Source organism: Mytilus trossulus, chromosome 12 (genome assembly GCF_036588685.1).
Source record: "Mytilus trossulus isolate FHL-02 chromosome 12, PNRI_Mtr1.1.1.hap1, whole genome shotgun sequence".
Classification (NCBI taxonomy): Eukaryota; Metazoa; Mollusca; class Bivalvia; order Mytilida; family Mytilidae; genus Mytilus; species Mytilus trossulus.
This window is the reverse complement of record NC_086384.1, coordinates 36,002,579-36,027,473: the sequence shown is the minus strand read 5'-3', so window position 1 is coordinate 36,027,473 and position 24,895 is coordinate 36,002,579. Positions and strand designations below refer to the sequence as shown.

Below are 24,895 nucleotides of genomic sequence, written 5' to 3'. Positions count from 1 at the left end.
CATACACCATTCGATTCATGAAAAGTTTATCTTTCAGATGATATGCATTGTATTTACCCTTCGAGTGCCCCTTACCCCCAGTACACAAGATTTGTCAATAAATTTTCATGTGATCGTTTTTAGTCCTCCTACAAAATACAACTATTTCCGTTTTAGATCATTTGCATAAAACAGTAAAGGATAAATCTTAAAAGTCACAAATGGTTAATGTAAAGTCTAGAGAGTGAATGACCCTATGAACTATGAACCGACCAATCACAAGCGGTTTTAAATCTTTCTGCTTCAAACCGGTTGTTTTTGTATTTTGTAGGAGGACTAAAATGAGAATATGAAAATTTATTGACAAATCTTGTGTACTGGGGGTAAGGGGTACTCTAAGGGTAAATACAATGCATATAATCAGAAAGATAAACTTTTCATGAATCGAATGGTGTATGTTACAAAAAAATTGAGACTGAATTGACAGAGAAATAAGGGTTTTAAGCGGAGAGGTGAAAAAAGTAGTTGGGTACCTTCTCGTAAATATACGTTGATAGTGGTTCTTCCAATGGATAGAAACAAGTGCCTGTGTTGCGGTGGCTACACCTTTTCAAGTTGATCAAAGGGCACGCCTTTGTGCATCTGACGATTTCAAATGCTGTATTTATACATGAGATTAGAATTAATACTGAGTGACAATCTTGTTGCATTTGTAAAATGGATTGGAAACCTTGGTGGTATATTGGTAATTACGCCTATTTGTTTTTATAGGAGAATGGGGTTCGATTCCCTGCTAGGGTCAATCCATTTTATCAGAAATATGAAACAATTTTGTCATTTCAGTACAACAGTAATAGTAACCTATTCTTTATTTTATTTTTTATCGTCGGAACATATGTTTCAATGAAATTAATATACAATGACATGCCTTTTTAACAGGAGAGATGAAACGTGTTTTTAGGGGGAGGGGTTTTGAAGTTAGAACAGCCAACATGGACGTTGCTGTATCTAGGTCAACTATTTTCAATTACGAATTGTAACACATTGTTGTCATTGTTAAAGTATTAGTAACAAAATGTGTATCATTTTAGTGTTTGAAAGTGTTTTAATTTAAGGAAATACATTAAATGCATACCATTTTGACGAAATTCATTTTTCTGCCGTAGTCAATATACGCATGTGCAAACTAATTTTATTGGATAATAAAGTATGGTTTCTTTACAAAGCTAAAGAAGCACGTCATATTAGAATTAATGTTCATCTGTTCAGTGAAGTGCTTTTGATCACAAAAGTGTCTATTGTAGTAAGAAAGAACGCACAAATGATAACTTTGGGATCTAAAGATTCATTTGTCAACCTGTTTTTATGGTCTGTATCTTTTATTACATAAATTTTCAATTGTTCTGATTTTCTATCAGCAACAGTACAATCAGATAAGCATTCACTAACTGACTATAGTAGAAGTTTTCTTGGCCAATATTCAATTTGATCTGAAGAATAAAAAAATGAAGTAAAATCATACTTTTAGTAAAAATTACACTCCAAATCCGCATGTGTTTATTTTTTGGAAACAAAAACGTTACGTTTGTCTGCCCAAAGGATATACATGTCTCAGAAACCAATATTTTAAGTAACCGTCTAAAATTTCGTTTTCATTTATCTTTACAGTTCACACATGAAGCTATAACACATATTTGAATTGAGGAAATCTGAGTGTTGTGTAATGCAATATTTCATAATTACATAATATATTAAATAATTTGAATGTGTATTTTGGGGTTGTCTAATTGAAAATTGCTGTTTACTGTCCACATGGTCCAGTGCAAATCATTATGTGTACGTTAATTCGAAACAATTCGTTTTGGACTATTAGTAATAATTTTAATCATGCGTTTCGATATTTGTGAAAATAATCAAAAGATATTTCTATTATCATCCTTGGAGACTCTGCATATATTTCGTCAAGGACTTATTAAAGAGGGGGAGGACTGGGGGTACCCTTCTCCCTTCTCCCACCCCTCTTCTCCTTTCTCCTACCCCTCTTCTCCTTATTTCATTTTTTTTTAATTTACCGGAAAAAAGAGATATTTTATTTTTTCATATTTTATTTTTTTCTCCAACTTTTTCTCCTTTCTCCCAGCCTTCCTCTCCTTTCTCCTTTCTCCTACCCCCTTTCTCCCTGTCTCCCTTACCCCTGTCCCCTCTCATTAAACATGTTTTATTAGTTTTGTGTCATGATCCGTGAAATTAGAAATCATCATGTATAGTCATTAAATTTTTCGTTCACATATTTAGATGTAACAAGCATTTTAAAATAATATTTGTTTACCAAGGGAAACATACCGAAGGCAAGCGCATATATGTGCCACTATAGAAACCTTTGTTTATGTGACCTTACTTCGTTTTTCAATCTATAAATAGATTGTAACTATGACGAGGTACACAGTAAAACATAACAGGCTCAATAAACAGGAAGAAGGTTTAAGGTAAGATTATGGTATAAGGAATTTTAAGTTTAAATGAAACTATTTTATTTAAGTTTATGTTAACTGAACTGTTAGTATAATTTGAAACATATCTATTCAATTGAAGAAACATAAAATTATTTACAAAAATATATTGGCATGTCTATCCTAGTGGAATCCATTTAATAAAATATCGACATTAAGCATTTTGATCATTATTGATCATTATTGTATAACTTTTTAATGCCTAACAGTGGCGGATCCAGAGGGGGGGTTCCGGGGGTTCGCACCCCCCTTTATTTTGGCCCATCAATGCATTTGTATCGGGACATATGTTTTGCACCCCCACCCCCCTTTGGAAAATTCCTGCATCCGCCCCTGCTTAATGTTGCAGAAAGAAAACAGCAATTATCATGTTATTATGAGGAATAATCTACCTAGTAAAAAAGGAAAATGTTTATTTCGACAATCAGAGTTATCTCTCCTCATTCACTTACTTGACTTTTATGATTTATATATAAATTAAATGATGATTTTAATGTAACGATCTAATGTATCGTATCTAATTAGCATATTCAGAGCGATCGGAGTGAGACAAAAAATGTATGAAAGTGTAAATGATCGTGATAATTTTTATACAGCCCGAAAAGGCCTTGTGATTATGAGGCCCCTCATGGGGGGGGGGGGGGGGGGGGGTCTTAGTAATCACATAATCACCATTTTTTTGCCAATATAATCACATAATCATTAATATTTGCTTATCTTTAGTAATCAAATAATCATAAACTAAAAATACAGTCCTAGGTAATCAAATAATCATGAAATATTTGGCTTAATAATCAAATAATCATTAAAAAAACGGCCAAGTAATCACATAATCAAAAACCCCATGAGGGCCCTCGATTATGTATTAAAAAGTTTAAGTTTTAATTTCAAGGGTAAATTGTAACTTCATTCAACGTACGTTGAAAGATTCAAAGGTCTGTAAATACATTCAAGGTGGGTGTCATTGATGTTGACCGTTGATATAGTCTCTTATAACGTAGTTGATTACTATACACTGTTCTGGCGCTTATATGGTATAAAAATATTGCTTTGAATACATCAAATTATATCCCATTTTCCTAAATTGTTATGAGCCAAATTATTTATTTTTCTACTTCCTTTACACAGGTCAGAACTCTAGATTTTCTGACGTCAGAATATATTTGCATAGTAATTTCTAAAACACAAGGCCAATATGGCCTTGAAAAACTGACCAATCGACTCAATGATCATTCGTGTTTTTTTGTCCTGTGACTCTCTGCCAACTGATACGTTTGGTAGCTAGGTCAAGATTTTAACCACCATAGAATATATTTTCCTGAATCTATAAGATATATTTTATTAATTGTGGATCAGAATTGAACAATATCAGTAAAATAAGAAAGAATTTGTGATTTATCATCGGCCAGATCATAGCTGATGTTGGTCAGGTCACACAACGTTGTACGCAATTAAGCTTTCAATACGTTTTTTTCTATAGTATTCTTATATGATGTGCGAAATGGTCTAAATTGTCATTATTTCAAATTTGAGAGAAGTATTCTGACAGTATCTCTATACCTTTGTAATTTGGTTTGTGAGAATAAAGATATATATATAGACAAATGTTATGCATAATTAACATTTTTATTTGGTCCTGTCATTAAATGTCGAGGATTGTCCTGTTATTGACAACGTTAACCAGGTCACAGTTTAGCAAGCTTTTTATACCTTTTTCATATATATTTATGTATAAAATGGTATAATCTTCACATATTTTAAATTTCATGGATATATACTGAGAAATAAAAGAGTGATTAGCAATTTCATCTGGTCCAGTCATTGTCGAGGTTGGTCCAGTCAGTAAGCGATGGTCATGTTACGTTTTTGAAAGTTTTTGAAAATAAATCTATACTTTTTATAACATAAATATTTCAAAATGTGACATATCATTTTATGTTTCAAATCTGAGAGAATTCCGTTGAAAAATAAAAAAGTTATTGGAATTTTTATTTGGTCCTGTCATTGTCAAAGTTGGTCCTGTCATTTTCAGAGTTGGTCATGTCACGATTTCTAAAGTTTTTTACATATTTTTTTTTTTTTTTTCTTAAATCTAATTATCAAAGGATGAAATCTTATTATATTTCAAATTTCAGAAACATATTTTGAGAAATAAAAGTGAAATTAGCAATTTCATCTGGTCCGGTCATTGTCGAGGTTGATCCTGTCAGTCAGTGATGGTCATGTCACGTTTTCAAAAGTTTTTGAAAATAAATCTATATTTTTTATAACATTTTGGTTTCAAAATATGGCATACAATTTTATATTTCAAATCTGAGAGAATTTCTCTGAAATATAAAAAAGTTATTAGCATTTTTATTTGGTCCTGTCATTCTCGATGTTGGTCCTGTCATTGTCAGAAGTGGTCATGTCACGTTTTCTAAAGTTTCTTACCAAATTTTTTATTTTTTTCTTAAATCTATTTATCAAATAATGAAATCTTATTATATTTCAAATTTGAGATCAATCCTTTGAGAAATGAAAAAGTTATTAGCATTGTTCATTTGGTCCTGTCATTCGGTCCTGTCATTCGGTCCAGTCATTAGTGTAACCCCTCAATGAACTACAATGCATTGTGGGCTACTACGAGTAAACTTTTAACTAATTAAAACACGTGGAATTAGTGGGAAAACAGTCAATTAATATATTGTCTGGGACTCTCATTACCATGATTACCAAAGTATTTATTCTGCAAATACATTTATTGTAAAATATATAACATAATCTTCAATTTGCATGCTCAGATTTAAAAAAAATATTGTTTATTGGCTTCACGATTCGACTTTCTTCTTCGCCTTGCAAAAGTAGTTGAACCGGTTTTTGTGCATTGTTATAAATTGAACCTGGATTAATTTCACGATATGACACAGTGAAATATCCAATGAAGTGACCACTGTCCGGTAAGAAAATAATTTGAGCTCTTTTAAACCTGTATAATGTCATTGCAAAATCATTTCTGCCTAGAAAAACACGAATCTTTCATTGAAACACTTCTTTTTGTACTGAATGTGTATTTTTTTTCATCAGGACCTGAACTAATAGTAAGAACATCATAATATTAAGTATGCTAAAAAAAAAAGCGGCAGGGGCGGGTCCATCCATTTTAAAAAGGGGGGTCCTAACCCTGGACAAAAATGGAGGGGGTTCCAATTACATGTCCCCATCCAAATGCACTGATCGTCTAAAAAAAGGGGTCCATCCCTCCCTGGATCTGCCACTGAGCGGGTACGGTATAAAGCTCAATACACTTTGTATAGTTTCATCCATCGATAATATCCGTTTGTTGCTAATTTTATCACAAATTATACCGCAGAGGTTTTTTTTATCGTTCAGCTGCTGTCCTGTTGACATATGTAAAATATCTCTAATATTAAAAGTCTCTGGATCATAGTGGGTACCATATTACCTTTTATTTTTTTTCTAAAACGTGCTCTGTATAAAGAAATAAGAAGATGAGGTATGAGTGCCAAATGTGACATCTTTCCAACAAAGACATAATTTAGTAAAGTAAGCAGTCATAGATCCAATGCTGAAAAGTAAGCTATTAATGACACAAAAATTACTTGTGTAAAACAATCCAAACAAAAAAAACCCACCAAAAAACGGCCAAATTAAATATATAAAAGGACAAGAAATCTATCCCATCAAAAAAAATATATTGTATAGGAGCCTGTAATTCAGTGGTTTTCGTTTGTATATGTGTTTCTAATTTTTTTTCTAATATAATTAAGGCCTTTAGTTTTCTCGTTTGAATTGTTTTACATTGTCATATCGGGGCCTTTTATAGCTGACTATACGGTATGGGCTTTGCTCATTTTTGAAGGCCGTACGGTGATCTATAAATGTTAATTTCTGTGTCATTTTGGTCTCTTGTGGACAGCTGTCTCATTTGAAATCATACCACATCTTCTTTTTTTATTATTATAGATCTAACGCTGCAATTTTCACAAAACATATCAAATTTTCCACCTTGTCGCACATACATATGGATAAAATCATTACAGCTTATTTCCTAATGCATGTGGAGCAAAACTTTGGTTAGCTTGCTTGCTTTGTTTGTATATTGTACAACATATAAACTATACGAGTTAAACTATGCCTTTATATATATATATATTGTTAAAAGAGGTCAATCTTATTTTCAAAGTTTGTATAAACAACTATATAAACAAAACAAGCAAGCCAACCAAAGTTTTACTTTGCAGATTTAAGTAATCAGCTGTAATGATTTTATTCAGTTTGGCAAATGCCCGAGCCCGTTAAAAAACCAACAAACTGAAACTACAGTTGCTGACTTCACTACCTTCAAAACTTGGAAGTCCAATAAACTGAAATGTGACCAACAAAAATACTTATAGATTTTGTTAACACTGCCATGTATGTAAATAATTCTTCGCCTTTTTTACGAACACAAAATTCAAGGATCCCACATTTGCCTTTAATTATCTATATGAACATTGCTGTACTCTTGAATATCAGCACCGGCTGTTATCGACGGCTTACTTTACAACAGTAAGTTTGTCTCATGGGTAATTGTGATTTTTCGCTGTTGTTTCGTTCCTTCTGGTGGACAAATACATGAAATCTCTGTGCCATCATCAAACATGTTGATGGCTACAATGTATATATCGGGTAATTCAAACCCTTTTTTCTTCGCATAGAAACAACTCTTCGTTAATCTGAGCATGGAAGTAATACTTCATATCACGAACTATAAATGAGGATACACAAAATGAAAAACAAAGCAAAATTGTGAATCCCGCATAGCACGAAAAAACTTGTTGTATTTCAATAAATAACACGTGTTCTTGGTTGATTGTAAACACGTAGTAGTCCATAATGCATTGTGACTCATTTAGTGGATTGGTCAAAAACCTAGGTAAAAATAAATTGCGTCACATGTAAATAAACAATTACATGTGCGAGAACATAAGTATGCTAATTTATGCATTTCCAAATAGGCACTGGCTACGGTTACATGGAAATGTAACAATAATAAAAAATATTATTGTTACATTGGAGACTAATTGCCGGAATGCAAAGTTGGATAATGAACTGATTAATTACCAATGTAACAATAATTATTGAGGCTTCAGTTACATTGTGTTATTGTTACATGAAAAACAGCAATGTACGCTAGATTTTTAAAACTTAAATCTTCTATAGTTTTGTTTCTTAATTATTTTATATGAACTAAATTAAATACTTGTTATAATGATAAATAATAAATATCATTATTCAACAAATAGTGTTTGAATAGTTTGACCTATTAATGGTTTTGATGTTCTTAAAGATATACTACTTCAGATAAGTTGTGCCAAAGGCGAAAAATATAGTTTTAACTTTATGATGGTTTGTTGTTGAGAACTCGGGCTGAGAAAAGTGTGCCCTTCTAAGTATTTAACTGCACAGCTACTTTTATAACCGTCATTACACTTTGAACAATGGACGAAGAGATTCCTATTACCAATTTTGTATTGGGTGAAAACATTAAAACTTGGGATGCGTTTGAAACGAAACTGAAACAATATCAAGACCTGCAAATAAACCTGCAACTTGTTATATACATCAAAAGCAAAGTTTGCTAACTGTGAACTTCTGTATACATGTTACGATGATGTATCCATCCTCAAGACAATCTTGTCCATGGAGGGCGTAATTTCGTTTCAAAATCAGATGGAGCTCACCCAAACCAAAGGTATTTTTTCCCCTTTTTTAACCAATATACCTACATACGAATATTGCTTGGAGTTGTTTCATTAAAATTTTGTCGGACTTGAACATGCTCCAAAAACCACTTCAATGACTGGATATGTAGAAACTGTCATTGTAAATAAAAAAAAATCAAGAAGTTGTATGGTATATATTGTATATAAAATAGATGTCTTTAACTTTTATTATCATTAGTACATTTTACTAGCTCCATCGTACATTGCTGTTTTTCATGTAACGTACAATAACGCAATGTAACTGTAGCCTCAATAATTATTGTTACATTCGTAATTAATCGGTTCCTTACCCAACAATGCATTCCGGCAATTAGTCTCCTAGGTAATAATAATATTTTTATTATTGTTACATTTCCATGTAACCGTAGCCAGTGCCTTCCAAATAAGGTAGTGGTCCCGACCTGTTACATGCAAGCATATACCAATGTTTCTGTAATTAGTACCACTTGTTTATTCAGTTAACGATATCACTAATATAAAATAAAATCATTCAAAAAATAACAATTTGTGAAAATAATGAAATAGTCATGGTTTATGTAGTGGTTTAATACCTGAAATAATATTATGTATTTTCCCTTCAAATTAACAGGTTCTAAACTACGCCAGTACTGGTTACAATGTCTGGTACAGGGGGAAAGTATGACGATGGGGACAAAGACTTAGCTCCTGAGGTAAAACGTATGAAATCGAGCTTTGAAAAGACAGACATAGCACTTATTGTCGATGGCAAAAGACTGTATATTAACAGAGATGAACTAATGGAGAAATCGCCAGTTTTTAAGACAATGTTAACAGCAGATTTTAAGGAAAGAAATGCGCTTGAAATTGAATTACCCAAAAAAGACTTGCATCATTTCTTGATGTTTCTAAGATGCACCCTTGACGGGCATGATGATCAGATAAATAGTAAGTTTTGATTATATCATTTTTGAAAAAATTGTTCTTCAATTGTACTTAACATAAATTGAAGGGTATTTCAAATTGAATTCACATAAAATGTTACATTTTTTGTAACGAAACACAAATATGACAGACGTGAACCAACGACAATCAGGCTCATGGCTTGGAACAGGCACATACATAATGTAGCGGGTGGAATATGTTTGTTAGCGTTCAACCCTTCTCTAATCTGTTACAGTGGTGTATCAGTATATCATAAAAACAAACGTCAAAAATCAGTAAAAAAAGCTTTACTGATCATTAGCCGGATATAAATAGAAAGACATTAAACAAAAACACAGAGTAAACGTGGACTATTACTTATACATCCCCATAACAAAAAACCACAAAGTACAGATCTGAGAATACTCACAATCACTGACTTCTAGTTATAAGCCAATAACAACTTATAAAAAATCAAGTATCTAAGCCTTTAATGTCAAATAGTACATACTAAACATTAAAGGGATTTATATGCATTTGTATTCAGATATCGCAGATCAAATGTATTCGTTCATTGTGTAATCATACGTTTTTTGATTGAGTTAAGTCTGCCAATTGATATTTTATCGTATGTTTTTCTCTGTTGTGATGTTATGCTATTGTTTCAGAAAAAGGGAGAAGGTTTGGATCCATTAAAACGTTTAATCCCGCTGCAAATGTTTGCACCTGTCCTAAGTCAGGAATCTGATGTACAGTAGTTGTCGTTTGTTTATGTAAAATATACGTGTTTCTCGTTTTGTTTATATAGATTAGACCGTTGGTTTTCCCGTTTGAATGGTTTTACACTAGTAATTTTGGGGCCCTTTATAGCTTGTTGTTCGGTGTGAGCCAAGGCTCCGTGTTGAAGGCCGTACTTTAACCTATAATGGTTTAATTTTTAAATTGTTATTTGGATGGAGAGTTGTCTCATTGGCACTCGACACCACATCTTCCTATATCTATTATAGTAAAGACGTCATAAACAGTTAAAGAAAAATATCACCTTATGTGATTCCAAACTATAGGTATATCAAAATCAATATTCATACCAATAAACTAGTACTCAAAGATTAAATGACAGTGTTGAATAGGTAACCTTTTGAAATAAGTTCATTCAAAGGATTGATAAGTCTACTAGTCTAGTCAAAATAGATGAAAAATGTGGCCAACCTAAAAAAAATTGCAACAGAATTATTTTTGGTATTTATCAATTCTATAAGGCTTTCTTTTCAACATTCTAAAAGTCTACCAAGATATCTGAGTGGGAAAATGGATTTTTGGGGTGAAAAATAGCAAAATTTGACAAAAATATCGAAAAAACGGGAAAAGCTTGTTAAACATTCATTATTGATGATAATCATTTCAAATAAAAAGTTTTACAACAGGTTATACAGTGTTTATAAAATGAAATTAAAAAAAAATAGTTTTTTTTGTATAAGCATGAAATTTTAGGTGAAAATATCCGATTTTTGTTGGAATTTGAGATTTACAAAGCGTGAATTGATTACAAACAGGACAGCAAAACTATAAATATAGGTAAAAGATGTTCATTTGATAGTTGAAAAAAAGACAAAAACCTTTATTCTTACCATTTCAAAACTTCACAGCAATACTTGATTTGGTAAATGGTGATTTTGGGTAAAATATAGCAAAATCATCAAAAAATCGTTAAAAACTGGGAAAACACCAATTTGGACTTTTAACTGTTTTTAAATCACTCTAAAAATAGAAAAATTCAAATCTTAATGGAAAAATAATCAGATCAAACAAAATCATAGTTAAAAACAAATTTGAAAATATAGCTGATGTTGGGGTGAAAAAAGCTAAATTTGGCCCAAAATTGTAAAAAACTGGAAAAAACTGATAAAATTCATAGTTTTTTCAGAAATCAATTACGATGTTAGAGAAAGTTAACTTATATTCTTTATATGAAAAAGTGCAATGCGTAAATTCATACTATGTTAACCAACAAGTGATATTATGGATGTTTGCTTGTCATGTTTTGGAATTTTGTCAGATTTCGAAATACTCTGGTTTCATCCATTTGAAAGCCTTAAAAAAATTTGCAAAATCTTATTCAATTTTTAATAGTTTTTGAGAACTTTAACTAGTAAATGATAAAGCTATGAAAAATCAAGAGAAAACATTTTCCCGTAAAAATTCTAATGGCTAATATCTCAAAAACAACCACATGTCTATTTTGATCCCTCAATTAATCCCCTTTCAATATATACTAGTGTTATTAAAAGCTATTTATTTTGAAACTGAGCAGTGTGTTGACCATCCATGATGAGGGGCAAAAATGTTTAAGTCTCATTGACCAAAACTGATAATGATTTAAAGGTTAATGACAATTTTTAAAGATTATACCATAGTTTTCTGTATACAACACATATCTTTTCATAAGGAAAGTCAGATTCAGCAATGGGAACAGTATAAGAACGATTCAAACCACACCATTCACCGCATCCCACCGAACACTTCTGAAGACCATTTTGTCTAGACACATCATTTGGTGTTGAAGTTTTGCTTACAGTTGCATCTTATAATTGTAAAACTTTTATCAGGTGCAGGAGGAAGTTCTATCAAAATTGAAAGAAGTTTTCCACGAGAAATTTCCCAACCATAGTCTGCATGGTCTGTAGGATCTATGTCAACTTCTTATTACATCCATTTTTGGCACCAATTATACACTCAAACTCAAAGACTATGAAAGTGCCCTGGTTCGGATGCTTCTTCTCCTGCTTTGATGGTATCTGCTTTAATGAAGCCTTATTCACGAAAACTTGATCTTGATATTGTTTGTTAAGTTTTTTTAACGGAAGCCCTTTGCAGAGGCTGATATAGTACAGTAACACTAATAGATCTTTACTATGAGTATGACTATTAAAGACAAAGCACAATCCAAAGATCTGCATCATGAGTCATATTCTTACATTTAATGTTATTATCCTGTAGCTTGTCACAAAGCACCTTGTTAAGATAGATATAGGAAGATGTGGTTTGTTCAAACTGTTTGACATGAAAAGTTCTGTTTAAGTTTTGCAAGTCATAGATGAGGTGAAATTGATGATCATTGATGTTCTTCAAAATAATGCCTTTTGTTCTGTGCAAATGTGTAATATTTTTAATTGAAGGAAGTTCTTGATAACTTTCAAAAACAAATACAGGGTCTTTGTTTGTGTAATGTCTCCAAATGATATAACATGTGTCGAATGAAGTCGTTGCAATATGCATCTACTATCAAGGACATACTGAAGACCCTCACCATCTATTTATATATGTTTTTAGAAAGTCTGAATCTGACTTTGACTTAGCTTTGGTTGCCAATGTTGTTGATTGGTTTGACTTCTTGAAGCTTTAACTAACTTTTTTTCGCATTTCATCGATTCTAACGTTTTATTTCAAAAACTAACTGGTTTTTTTAACGTTCATAGCAGGCTCTGCCTTAACACCTGTTTCAATATTTCTAAGTGAAACTTATGTTGTACTGTTATACCACTGTCCCAGGTTAGGGGGAGGGTTTGGATTGTGCTAACATGTTAAACCTGCCTTAATTATTATTTATGTATGTACCTGTCCCAAGTCAGGAGCCTGTAATTCAGTTGTTGTCGTTTGTTTATGTGTTACATATATATTTGTTTTTCATTCATTTTTTTACCTAGATAAGGCTGTTAGTTTTCTCGTTTGAATTGTTTTACATTGTCTTATCGGGGCCTTTTATAGCTGACTATGCGGTTTGGGCTTCGCTCATTGTTGAAGGCCGTACGGTGACCTATAATTGTTAATGTTTGTGTCATTTTGGTCTTATGTGGATAGTTGTCTCATTGGCAATCATACCACATCTTCTTTTTTATATATACGTAGTAAAATGATTTCTTTCACTAAGGTACTCAAGAACTGCAAGAGTGTCTATCCTGTCTTGTTCTTTCCTTGTACGGTTAGCTTCTTCGTCACTAGTCCAGTATGCAATACCAGTGAGATCTTGCATGGCACTGTTTTAGTCTACACAAGCTGGCATTAATAGTATCCATTGTAATCGTTGGGATTCACCCATTCCTATGCCTCAGGTTAGACCTCCATAAGATTTGACACTTCTCATCAAGATCTGTTCTATATTCAGATCTGTAGAAAAAACACTACAAAAACGGGCTGTACATGTATGTAGTATTGATGAAGAAAATAATCTATAATTATCCAAAGGAACTTTTCATGTTAAACAGTCAAAACAAACAAGTTCTTGTTAACGTGCTTTGTGACAAGCAAAAGTATAATAACATTAAATGTAAGAATACAACTGATGATGCAGATCTTCTTATTGTGCAAACATCATGGTATTTAAATGTCATAGTAAATGGCGAAGATAAGGATCTATTGGTGTTACTAGCCGTACTTATTCCTCATCTGGGCCGAGACCACAATTATTTTGTAGTGCATTTCTTATAAAACATGTGTTGTACTACTTTTGAGACAAACTATATCAAAATTATAGAAAACTTCATCGGCTCTAACTCAAAAGATGGACAATTTTATGTTTAGTGCGTCAAGAAATTTTTCGACAGCTTCCGAAGTGCTAAATTTTAACCTTTTCAGCTAGACCAAATCACTACTTTCCTTGAAAATTCTGGACCCAATTTTTCTTTACAGTGACTGTGTAATTTTACCCCCTTTCTTGCAATATGAGGCATTAAACATGGAGAAATAAATTTGGAAGGGGTATGCAAAAATTTGGCAAGTAACCACTGTCCAACACTAAGGACTATAGTAGTGGATAAATACAACGAAAATCAAGGGACGACAATTGTGGTCTTGGACCATGTTAATCAACAGTGCAAACAGGTTAGGTATTTTTAAAATATGGAACAAAGAACAGTCTAAAGAAATCTTTGGGAGGATATTTGTAATTTGTTGCTCTTTTTGCATTCTATAACAGGTTGTTACTCATCATCTTGGCTTTTTGGAATAGGCAAAGGACTTCCATTAAAAAAACTTAATCACAAATATCAAGATCAAGGCTTCATTAAAGCAGATACCATCTAAGCAGGAGAAGAAGTGCTAACATGTTTATATGAAGGAATTGACATTTTTGTCTGGAGAAAATTAAAATCCATAGTAATTACTGGAAACACATTGGTTCAGGTGAAAAGTTTACCACCAACATCAGATTCAGGGCAATTTCATAGTCTTCGAGTGTATTATCAGAAGAAGTTGACATACATCCTACAGATTAAGGTTGGGAAATCAAAAATGGAAAACTTTATCCAATTTTGATGGCCCTTCCACAGACCTGCTAAGCTTCTTAACATTAGTAAATGTAACTGTAAACAAAACTGTGACACCAAACCATGAGTCTGTCGAAAAAATGGTTTCTGACAAATATGAAATGTAGTTTTTTCCAGTTTTTGACGATTTTTAGACAAATTTAGCTGTTTTCGCCTAAAATCAGTTATTTTACTGTTTGTTTTACAATGAATTTTGTTTGATCTGATTATAATTATATCAAGATTTCATTTTTCTATTTTGGAGTGATTCAAAAGCAGTTTAAACTCCAAATTGGTGTATTTCCAGTTTAATAACGATTTTTGATTGATTTTGCTATATTTTACCAAAAATCATCATTTTCACAATAAGGAATTGCTGTAAAGTTTTGGAATGATTAAAATAATAGTGTTTGTCTTTATGGAAAATCAAATGAACTACTTTTACCATTTTTTATATTTTTCCTGTCTATTTTGGTAATCAATTCACGCTATGTGACTCTCAAATTCCAACAAAAATCAGATGTTTTCACCTAAAATTCCATGTTTATAAAAAAACACCTATTTTTTTATTATTTTATTTCATAAACACTGTATAATGTAAAACTTCTGATTTGAATTGATTATCATAAAAAATGAATGTGTAACAATCTTTTCCCAGTTTTTCGCTATTTTTGACAAATTTTGCTATTTTTCACCCAAAAAAATCCATTTTCCCATTGAGATATCTTGGTAGACTTTTAGTATGTTACAAAGAAAGCCATCTGGATTCGAAAAATACAAAAACAAATTCTGTTGCAATTTTTTTTAGGTCAAATGCTATTTTGACTAGACTATACCGGGGTCTTTAAACTTCCGGGCTTTAAAATTTGGTATGTGCTATTCCGTATTAAATAAGTTTTCTGCAGGTACAGCCAAACTTGCAGACCAAATAAATGTATCTTTGGAAGTAATTTGTGTTAACGAATCCCTGCGATAATGATTTACTTGTAATATATAGATTGCGCTCTAGAAATGCAAAGTGCCAATACAGACACGAGTATATTGAACGATTTGGACTTCGACTTCCTGTATTTTCCTCTTTAAAGTCATATGAAATGAGTGACTAGCGAAAAAAAATAGTAATCCAATTCTTGAACCAATGCAAGAATATAACATAAACTTAGCCTTCTGAACACGATGTAATCATTCTTTATGCTTCCATATCATATAATTGTAGAAAATTTTTCCTCGGTCTGCTATGATATGAAAATATGGCAGCTAATTTACTGTCGTGTTCTGAAGCTGTAGTTTACCGATTGTCACCTTATATAAACAACCAACAAAGAAGCATTGATTTTAAGCACGTGTATAACATGTTAACTAAGATAAAAGTGTATTTCAATGACCGATCTATGCGTATTGTGATCACTGGATGTTTACGACAAAGGTCTCTCTGAATTCACTGCTTACGGAAACAATTTGCGGAATGTTTACAGGAAGCAAACAATTAAAAAAAATCTTCAAAAGTTTTACAAATTATAGAATTTTCTTGAAAGTATATGTACATAATATACTGAACGAGTTTAGAAACGCTAAAATATCAAAATCTTACTAACCTGTGGTTATTGAACATACCGAAGTTTTGAAGTCGCACGAATTTCTTAAAGCGAAATTTTGGTCCCATGAAAGATCGTTTCAGTTTTTTTTGCTTTGTTAAACAGTTCTTTCAATCCTTTGCCTTACTTTCAAACATTTTAGTTCGTTAAAATAAACTGCCTGATATACGCACTTACTAAAATTGGGGGACTAGACGTGAGGGTATTGCCTGAATTTTTCATCTCAATGGTAGAGACGTGTACTCAAATATATTAAACGTACATGAACTAAATTAGATGGATAGTCCGATATTACTTTGGCGTCAAACGGCTGATTTGTTAGACAAGCTATGGCCATATGAACTTAGAGAGCGTTCTATATCAAAACATTGCTATTTGCCTTGTCCAAAATTGATGAGCCACTTCGATGCTGGACTGATGTCCTTGCTATCATATCAATGGAGCCTTAATTTATTAGTTTTTCTGTATCACTTTATCTGTACAAGTTTCTCGGTATTGACATGAATATCAATTATGTGGTATTTTTTTTTAATTTCCTGCATGTCTACAAAACTTTGAATTTTTCCAAAAACTAAGGATTTTCTTATTCCAGGCATAGATTACTTTAACCGTTTTTGGCACAACTTTTTGGAATTTTGGATCCTCAATGCTCTTCAACTTTGTACTTGTTTTGGGCTTTTTGAATATTTCGATATGAGCGTCACTACTGAGTCTTATGGAGACGCAACGCTCGTCTGGCGTATTAAAATATAATCCTTGTACCTTTGGCAACAAAGTCCTTTTCTAAGATAAATAGTTGTCTTTTAAATTTAACGAAAAATTGCATTTCACAAGATTATTATAAAAACGAGAAATGCTAAAAGGAAAATTGAAGACTCAACAATTTATTAAGCAAAGTTTTGCTTCAATGATTGGTTAACATATGAGATAGTGCACATCGGTATCCTTTTGTTTAAAAAACAAATATAATTGTATTGTGGTATTTTCAAAATATCACAACCAAAGAGCTAGAAAGTCAAAAAAAGCAATTGACGCTACAGACTATTGTGAATCTTTTTTTGATGATAATTATTTATTTTTACGACTCGGATTATTTGTGAAACAACGTGGACAAGAACTTAACCATTATGCAATGTTTGAAATTAATCTGTTTTATGAAAAAAGCTTATTTCCACTTTTATTTTTCAGACAGCAATGTTCACTGCATCATTCCAATAGCACACGAATATCAAGTGAAGGAAACTTTAGATAAGTCTGATATATTCTTATCAAATAAATACCGACAAAAAAGTCTGAGAGATTGTTTAATTACAGATATAATAAATGGTATTATCGAAGCCGAAAAATACGGTCTCACTCGAACGTTGAAAGAGTTGATAGACCGTGCATCAAGAAAAAAGTTTGACCTATTTTCTAAGACAAGTGATTTCGATGCAATTTCAAAAGGAACTTTATATAAAATATCGATGGAGAGATGGCATAATGATATTGATGGTAATACTGGTGAACCATGTTCAGTTACAAATGCTTCATACCATTCCGGAGTTCGAAACTAGTATTTTTAATAACAAAAAATTCAGCATGTTGAATTTTTTACTATATATTTTTCTGTATTATGCATTATGGTGAATACTATATCATCATTCATGAAATAGATATAAGTATTGACTAAAATTACAAAGTGAAATACTTATATACTAGAATGAACCAGCAGTCTATGACACAACAGGAACAATGGGTTGGGCAGTTATTATTTGCCGTGTTACAAAACTGTCATAAAATCAAATTCTTTTTTTTTGTCTCATTTAATTAGTCATTTTGACTGTCCTCTAGGTGACAATGCACTTTAATCATTTTGACTATGCTCTTAGTCGTTTGACTAGATGGTAAGTCACATTTGACTGGGTAGGGTGGTCATTATGACTATGTTAGGAAGTCAAAATGACCATATGTTATACTCGTTATGACGAATTGGATTGTTCAATCGACTATGCACATTTGTCAGTTTGACAATTGAATGCAGTCCATATGATTAATTGGAATAGTCGGAAGTGACCATGTTGGTTAGTCAACATGATTACTGTGAATAGTCACGACTGTTAGATTGTTATTTTAATTTGTGTTGTGTTTTGTTCTACCATTTGATTTGTGTGCGTTTCATTCCGTTTCGTTCTTGTATGGTTCAATCATTTCTTCTGTTATTCTACTTTTTGTTGTTTCTCTTTCAAGGGATTGACAAATACATCTGGAATATAATAATATTAATAATACAACAGCAGCAATACTAACAATGACAATAGTATAGGATCAATGTTCAAAACCTTCCTGTATCTTAAGTGTTCATGTGTAATCATTATTTAGTGATACATACAAGTTTTATTATTTTTTTTAATAATATACTACATTGTATGTAACTTATGAATTTCATTCACCATATTGAACAAATACAAAACATTTAATAAAAGTATAAAACAAACAAAACATTGAAACAACATTTTACATGAAACCCCTGCATTATAGGTCATACATATTTTATAACTGATTTCAAAATAATTATAAGCAATGTATTTTCAGATAAATACTCTAGAAAAAAAACCCAATTCAATGTTAACTTACCCAAAATTGAAGCAAATATAACAGACTTTTCCCTATTTTTTAAAGTAAAAAATTAAGGCTGAAATACCTAAAATCCAGGAGCTTCGGGGGGGGGGGGGTTGCCCCCTTTCCCCCCTACCAGGGCTAGCCCTGGACCCAATGGGGGCCTTAGGCGGCCCCCAGACCCCTCGCCCTTTGGGTTGGTCTCCCCTAAAATCTTAAAGGTACCACCAGTCTTGAAAACTAATAAAACCCCTGAAAAACTCTAGAGTTGTTTGTGTATTGACATATTCCAAAATTCTCACATTTGTGTATAATACCATTTATTCTTAAATAAATGGAAATGTGACAACAAATTTCAATGGAGTAAATGATAAAAATTAAATTTGAAAATGCGATCGATAAAACTTTTGTGATTTTTTTTGAGATTTACCTGTTTTGTATTATTAATGTATTGGCCCTTAACATGCCCGAGGTATTAATAATGGCCAAGGATGGTTGTTATGGCCCTGAGACAACGCCGAGGGCCATTACAACTGTCCGAGGCCATTATTAATATCAAGGGCATATTACAGGGCCAATATGAAAAAGTCCATATATTGATACTTTTATTAACCAACTAAGGCAACTTCATTCAAGAATAGTCTTTGAGTCTCGGATCCAAAATTATACAGCTATCCACAAACTACAACAGGACCAATACAGAAAAAGCCCGTTTCATAACATTTTTATTAAATGGTTTTAATTCTTCAATTAAACAAAGAAACTTACCGTGAAGAAGGGATTTCATAGCTGAACTTCAACTTTTCTTTTCGCATTCAATTTTGGTCGACATTGTGACTGTCAGATGTAATTTCTGATTTCTCATCCAAGTAATTAATTTTATGCTGTTAAAATTCATTCCATCAGACAGTTTAACTATTCTTTAAGTCTGCATTCTGAGGATTGAACTACAGAAATGAAACAGTGATAATAATCGAAGTCATACTCAAAAAAGGCTTTGAAAAATTTCCGTTTCAAGTCGTTTAATACAAAACAATGAACATCATTTAAACTTGTTTTTATGAGTAAGTTTTAAAAAAAAAATGTCACTTTTTTAAAGAAATAAACGACATTTTGATTTAATCGATGTCCCGTTTCATCTGTTCATAATGCATGACTGATTTCGTAATGCACGGACCGTGTGATTTTGTAATGCATGACAGATTTCGTGATGACTGACTATAGCAGTTTCTCCGTTCATAATGACCAGATGTCGAAATTTTCCTTTAGCATGGGCATTTCTATACATATTGTAGTAAGTTGGTTAATAAAATGTTATAATTGAACTTTTTCCCCCTCTTTCCTGCAAAACTTAAATATGTGATAAATAGATTAAAACATGTCTTTTCCATATTGGCCCTGGTATCATCTCGACCCATATCGGTCCGTGGCAAAAGCCTCAAGGCCGATATGGGCATGGATATGGGAGTCTCGGGATGATACCAGGGCCATGAATGACATTAGATGAAATAAAAATAAATATGGCAGGTGAGAAAATATTCAATTGTTTTTTTTTGGTTAAAATGTCCATAAAATGTGATGGGATTATGCAGCACATGTATCCCTGCAACAGTTCACTGGCTTCAGTTTTAAATATAGACTAGTGTAGAGACTACAATTGTGTACAAACCTGACATCTAACTATGTTGTAGAAAACGTGATCATAAATTCATCAAAAATGTATACACAGAGAACAATGTATTTCACAATACATATGCATTAATCCAAATTTGCATCCATTCCGGCATTCGTACGGTCTCAATAGAAGTATTTCCCGCGGAAATGTCATGTGATGTAAACATGGAATTGTCCACACCGATACGGGTGAAATACGTAGAATACCAAGTGTGGACACAGCAATAAGATCTGATATAAGACCCTCGTGAGCCCGTAGCTAAAAGTGAAAACCTGTAAAACATCGAAATTTGCTGAAATTTGCTCGATTTACCTTGAAGTGAAGACAATACAAATGTGCGTGTATAGAGTGAACCCCCTATAAAAAATAATACTATGTTCTTAACCACTTCCCCTTTTGGTGATCTATACAAATGATATTTTATTATATAGTATGTTAATTAAAGTCTAAAAATCAAATAACGAAAATAAATTTATTATATTAAAACTCATTGTTCATTTGAAGTGTTTATTTCAGATATTTTGTCGGTATCAACTCTGCATGTGTCAGTGTGGTATTCTTGATGGTCAAAAATATCTTAGCTGTGTCCATACAAATAGTGATGTCTTCATTTGCTGCAAAAATATAATTATATCATTTTAGAAGCTAAAATATAACAATAAATATAGATTCTTACATTGATACCAGTGGATTATCGGATTTATCCAATCGAGATAGTTAAATTATCAATTTTAAAGTCCGAGCCGCCACGAGTAACTATGTAAGAATCTGTTTCTCTAATGATTAAAAAGACATTTCCTTTTTTGTTAACCGAAAATCCCCTTCGAGTGCCTTTCACATTGCACGAAGTTGTCAATTTCATTAACACCTGTTATCGTATTTTGATTTATTCAGTTAGCTAAAAAGGTCATGACCCTCAAAATCATCCAATGATCTTTTGAGATCACCAACAACCACACGTTGATTAAATTTTTTTATACAATGGGTTCGGAAAGGGATAAATTTCCATAGAGTTAGAGAAACAAGTATATCAGTCATGTTAAAAGTTTAAAGAAAAAAAAACAATTTTAAAATCTTTGATCTAGTGATTTAATCACTCATCTTATACCATTAATTTGTAATGTAAGCACCGGGATCTTGATAGCCACCCATCTTTTACCACAACATTTTAATGTCAGCACCAGGAACTTGACAGCCACCCATCTTATACCACAACGTTGTAATGTAAGCACCGGGATCTTGCAAGCCACCTATCTTATACCACAACATTGTAATGTAAGCACCGGGATCTTGCCAGCCACCCATCTTATACCACAACATTGTAATATAAGCAGCAGGATCTTGACAGCCACCCATCTTACAACACAACATTGTAATATAAGCACCAGGATCTTGACAACCACCCATCGTACAACACACCATTGTAATATAAGCACCAGGATCTTGACAGCCACCCATCTTACAACACAACATTGTAATTTAAGCAGCAGAATCTTGACAGCCACCCATCTTACAACACAATATTGTAATATAAGCACAAGGATCTTGATAGCCACGTGCAACCATCTTACAACGCAACATTGTAATATAAGCACCAGGATCTTGACAGCCACCCTGAGTTTTTAATTTGTTGTTGTTGATATCGATTGCAGTGTTTAATTTTTACAGTTTATGCTCCGGTTAAAAAAAAGATATCGTTAAATACTCTTGTCAATCGACAATACGTTGTATATGTATCAAAATTGATATCCCGTATACATATCCCCCTTTTTTCAACATGTGCCGATATTACTTTCATTTATACTCTTTTTTTCTTAAATTAAATTTTTTGTAAGTTAGAATTAAAACAAATATATATCATCCTTACTTTAAACAATTGGTTTATTTGACAAAATATCAGTTTCCGTGCCTTCTGGTTTGTTTACATCTACGTACACAATCTATGGAACAAAGGGAACGCGAAAGCGTGCGCGTGAAACCCGATACTCTACACCACGTGGTGCTGTGACCACTAACATAGTCAATTGACCATGCAGGTAGTCATAATGACTTGATGGGTAGTCATATATGCTTTTGACTACCTTTCGGCTGATATTTGACTAACTGAATAGTCATCGTGACTAATTTAGATTTTCAGTGTAGATAGTGGAACATGATTTAAATCGTTTTGTAATTAATATATTGAAATAATTTTAAATGTTCTTTCCGCTGTGCATATTACGTAAAAAATATCACCTGTGCATAGCGGTATTAATCTAATTGTTTACAAATTTTATGAATACATTTGTACTAAAAAGGTTTATCTAACACTCCACCCATGCCCCAATTTCACTAGGACTATGATATCGACCTGCAACACGTTGTAGTAAGAACAGCGGTATTCTTAGTTGTGACGTGTCAAAGTCTTCATGTTTGTGGAGGTTAAAACTAACTTTGTAAATGCTTTACTTTAACTCATACGAAGTAGGAAATGACATACTAGACAGTGAAGGCCCTGTTTTGTGCGCCCTTAAAAGAAAACTCCACAACGGGCATTACGATCGACCGTGTCTATGTCTAAAAGTGTCCCTTACTTTAAGCCCCTTTAATTCTGGCTATTTGTATATAACCCTTCAGTACCTTTTCTGAAGCACCATACTATATCTCCGTTTATTACTGAGGTTTGCTTGAACGATATATAAGGCTTTTAGATTTTCCAGAGTAAACTCCCTAACCTCTTGACGACCTGAGCAGTTCATAATTCATCGTGTGTGACGACACAATCGGGTTATAAACCAATTTGACAATGGCTTTCCTTTTTGTTTAACATTTTTGATAAAAAAGAAAGTTCTAAACGGATAATCCCTTATCCCTTGTCACACTAGACCAAGACTATGAAGACCCGTCTATGATATATAACATATAATAACGCTGTGATATTTAAAAAGCCATATTCTAATGCGCAGTGACGACGTAGCGGAAATGTAGTGGTGTCGTTTTTCTATCTTAGAAGACTCGTAATGCAATCGATTGGAAAAGTCTTTGAAGAAGCGTAAAGACATCACATAAGTCGTGCTGCTAGGGTTATTAAAGACGTAATTAGAGCTTGACAAAGTCGTAGCGGGAAAGGTATAACTATCTTACCAAAATCTTAGCGAGATCTTACCAGGTTCATAACAAGGTCGTGGAAATTATGAAGTAGTGAACATTCAAGCCAACCATATCACTATCTCACAACGATCTTAAATTGTATATATCACTGATTGGGATAGTCTTGGTCTTGACGAAGGCTTATGAGTTTAGAGATTGAAAACAGTATTAAAATTGTACATCAACAAATAAAAAAGCCAAATTAAATACGGTGTTGGAGAGCATTGAAGACCCACAACTCCGAATGGTTTTGACAGATATACTTTGAGAAAGAATCGAAAAAAAGTATTTCTATTAAATATAAAAAGGAAGACGTGGTATAATTTCCAATGAGACAACTGTCCACAAGAGACCAAAACGACACAGACATTAACAACTATAGGTCATCGTACGGCCTTCAACAATGAGCCCATACCGCATATAGTCAGCTATAAAAGGCCCCGATACGAAAATGTAAAACAATTCAAACGAGAAAACTAGCGGCCTTATTTATATAAAAAAAATGAACAACAAACAAATATGTAACACAAAAAACAAGCAAAGCCTACTAACTATAGAAGTATTACATATATACTATACATGTAAAGATGGATTAACAAGAACCTGCAGTAAAGTCTTAAAAAGATATAACCATTATAAGCTTTTTAAGACATCAGGGAACATCTAACTTCCGACTATGTTGTGTATTACACTTGTCCGATTTAGCTGTCAGGGTACTGTTAAGTGAAGCAACAAACAACATTCCACTGAATCAACCATGCCAAAAAACAATAATGCAACATACAGTATCTCATTTATAAATGATAATGAATTATTCTATTTTTTGTTGCAGCAGACAGAAGATTATTAATATATCTATTTATGAATATTTTATTTGTGGATGTAACGCGTCTTCTGATTGGCTGATTGTTATGATCCCATAGACAATATTTAGTCATGTAAACGTAACGTCGTAAACGTTTTTTCATGGTTTTCTACGGTTTAAAATGGAATTTAGAATTAAATTATAAGACATGACTGTAATATTTTTATCTGTCTATTCGAATTAACATAAAAAGTTTGGTGCACACTGTTAAATAACCCGCAATATGTGTTTCCCATTACTTTTCTCAGACGGCTAACACATTTAGTATTCATAAAAAGAATTGATAATATTCAATTCATTTTTATCCCTGTAAAAGAAAACATAATCAAGATATATGGTTTTAGTGAAAAACAGATGTTTAGAACATAGTATCTAAATTTTATCTCGATAACTTTAATCATGTTAATAGCAGAAAAGTTTAAGTTTTCTAAAAGTACGATGACCTGTAGCTTTACATATAAATTGTCTTTTGGTCTTTTGTTAATAGTTTTGTTTTGATTGATAATCACGTTTTATAATAATATTCATTATGTATCCGATATTTTTCGTTTTATTATTTTAATTATTACTTATTGGGTATAAAAAGAAAATACC

At 32.4% G+C, this 24,895-nt stretch overlaps 1 protein-coding gene across 1 annotated transcript; it reads left to right on the top strand.

The window, feature by feature from the left end:
• Nucleotides 1-2,367: 2,367 nt before the first annotated feature.
• LOC134691988 (uncharacterized) lies at nt 2,368-17,828 on the top strand. The gene is made up of 3 exons (XM_063552304.1): nt 2,368-2,465; nt 8,847-9,163; nt 17,223-17,828. The coding sequence occupies exons 2-3, from the start codon at nt 8,875-8,877 to the stop codon at nt 17,588-17,590; spliced, it is 657 nt and encodes a 218-aa protein (XP_063408374.1). The 5' UTR covers nt 2,368-2,465; nt 8,847-8,874; the 3' UTR covers nt 17,591-17,828.
• The last annotated feature ends 7,067 nt before the right edge of the window (nt 17,829-24,895 follow it).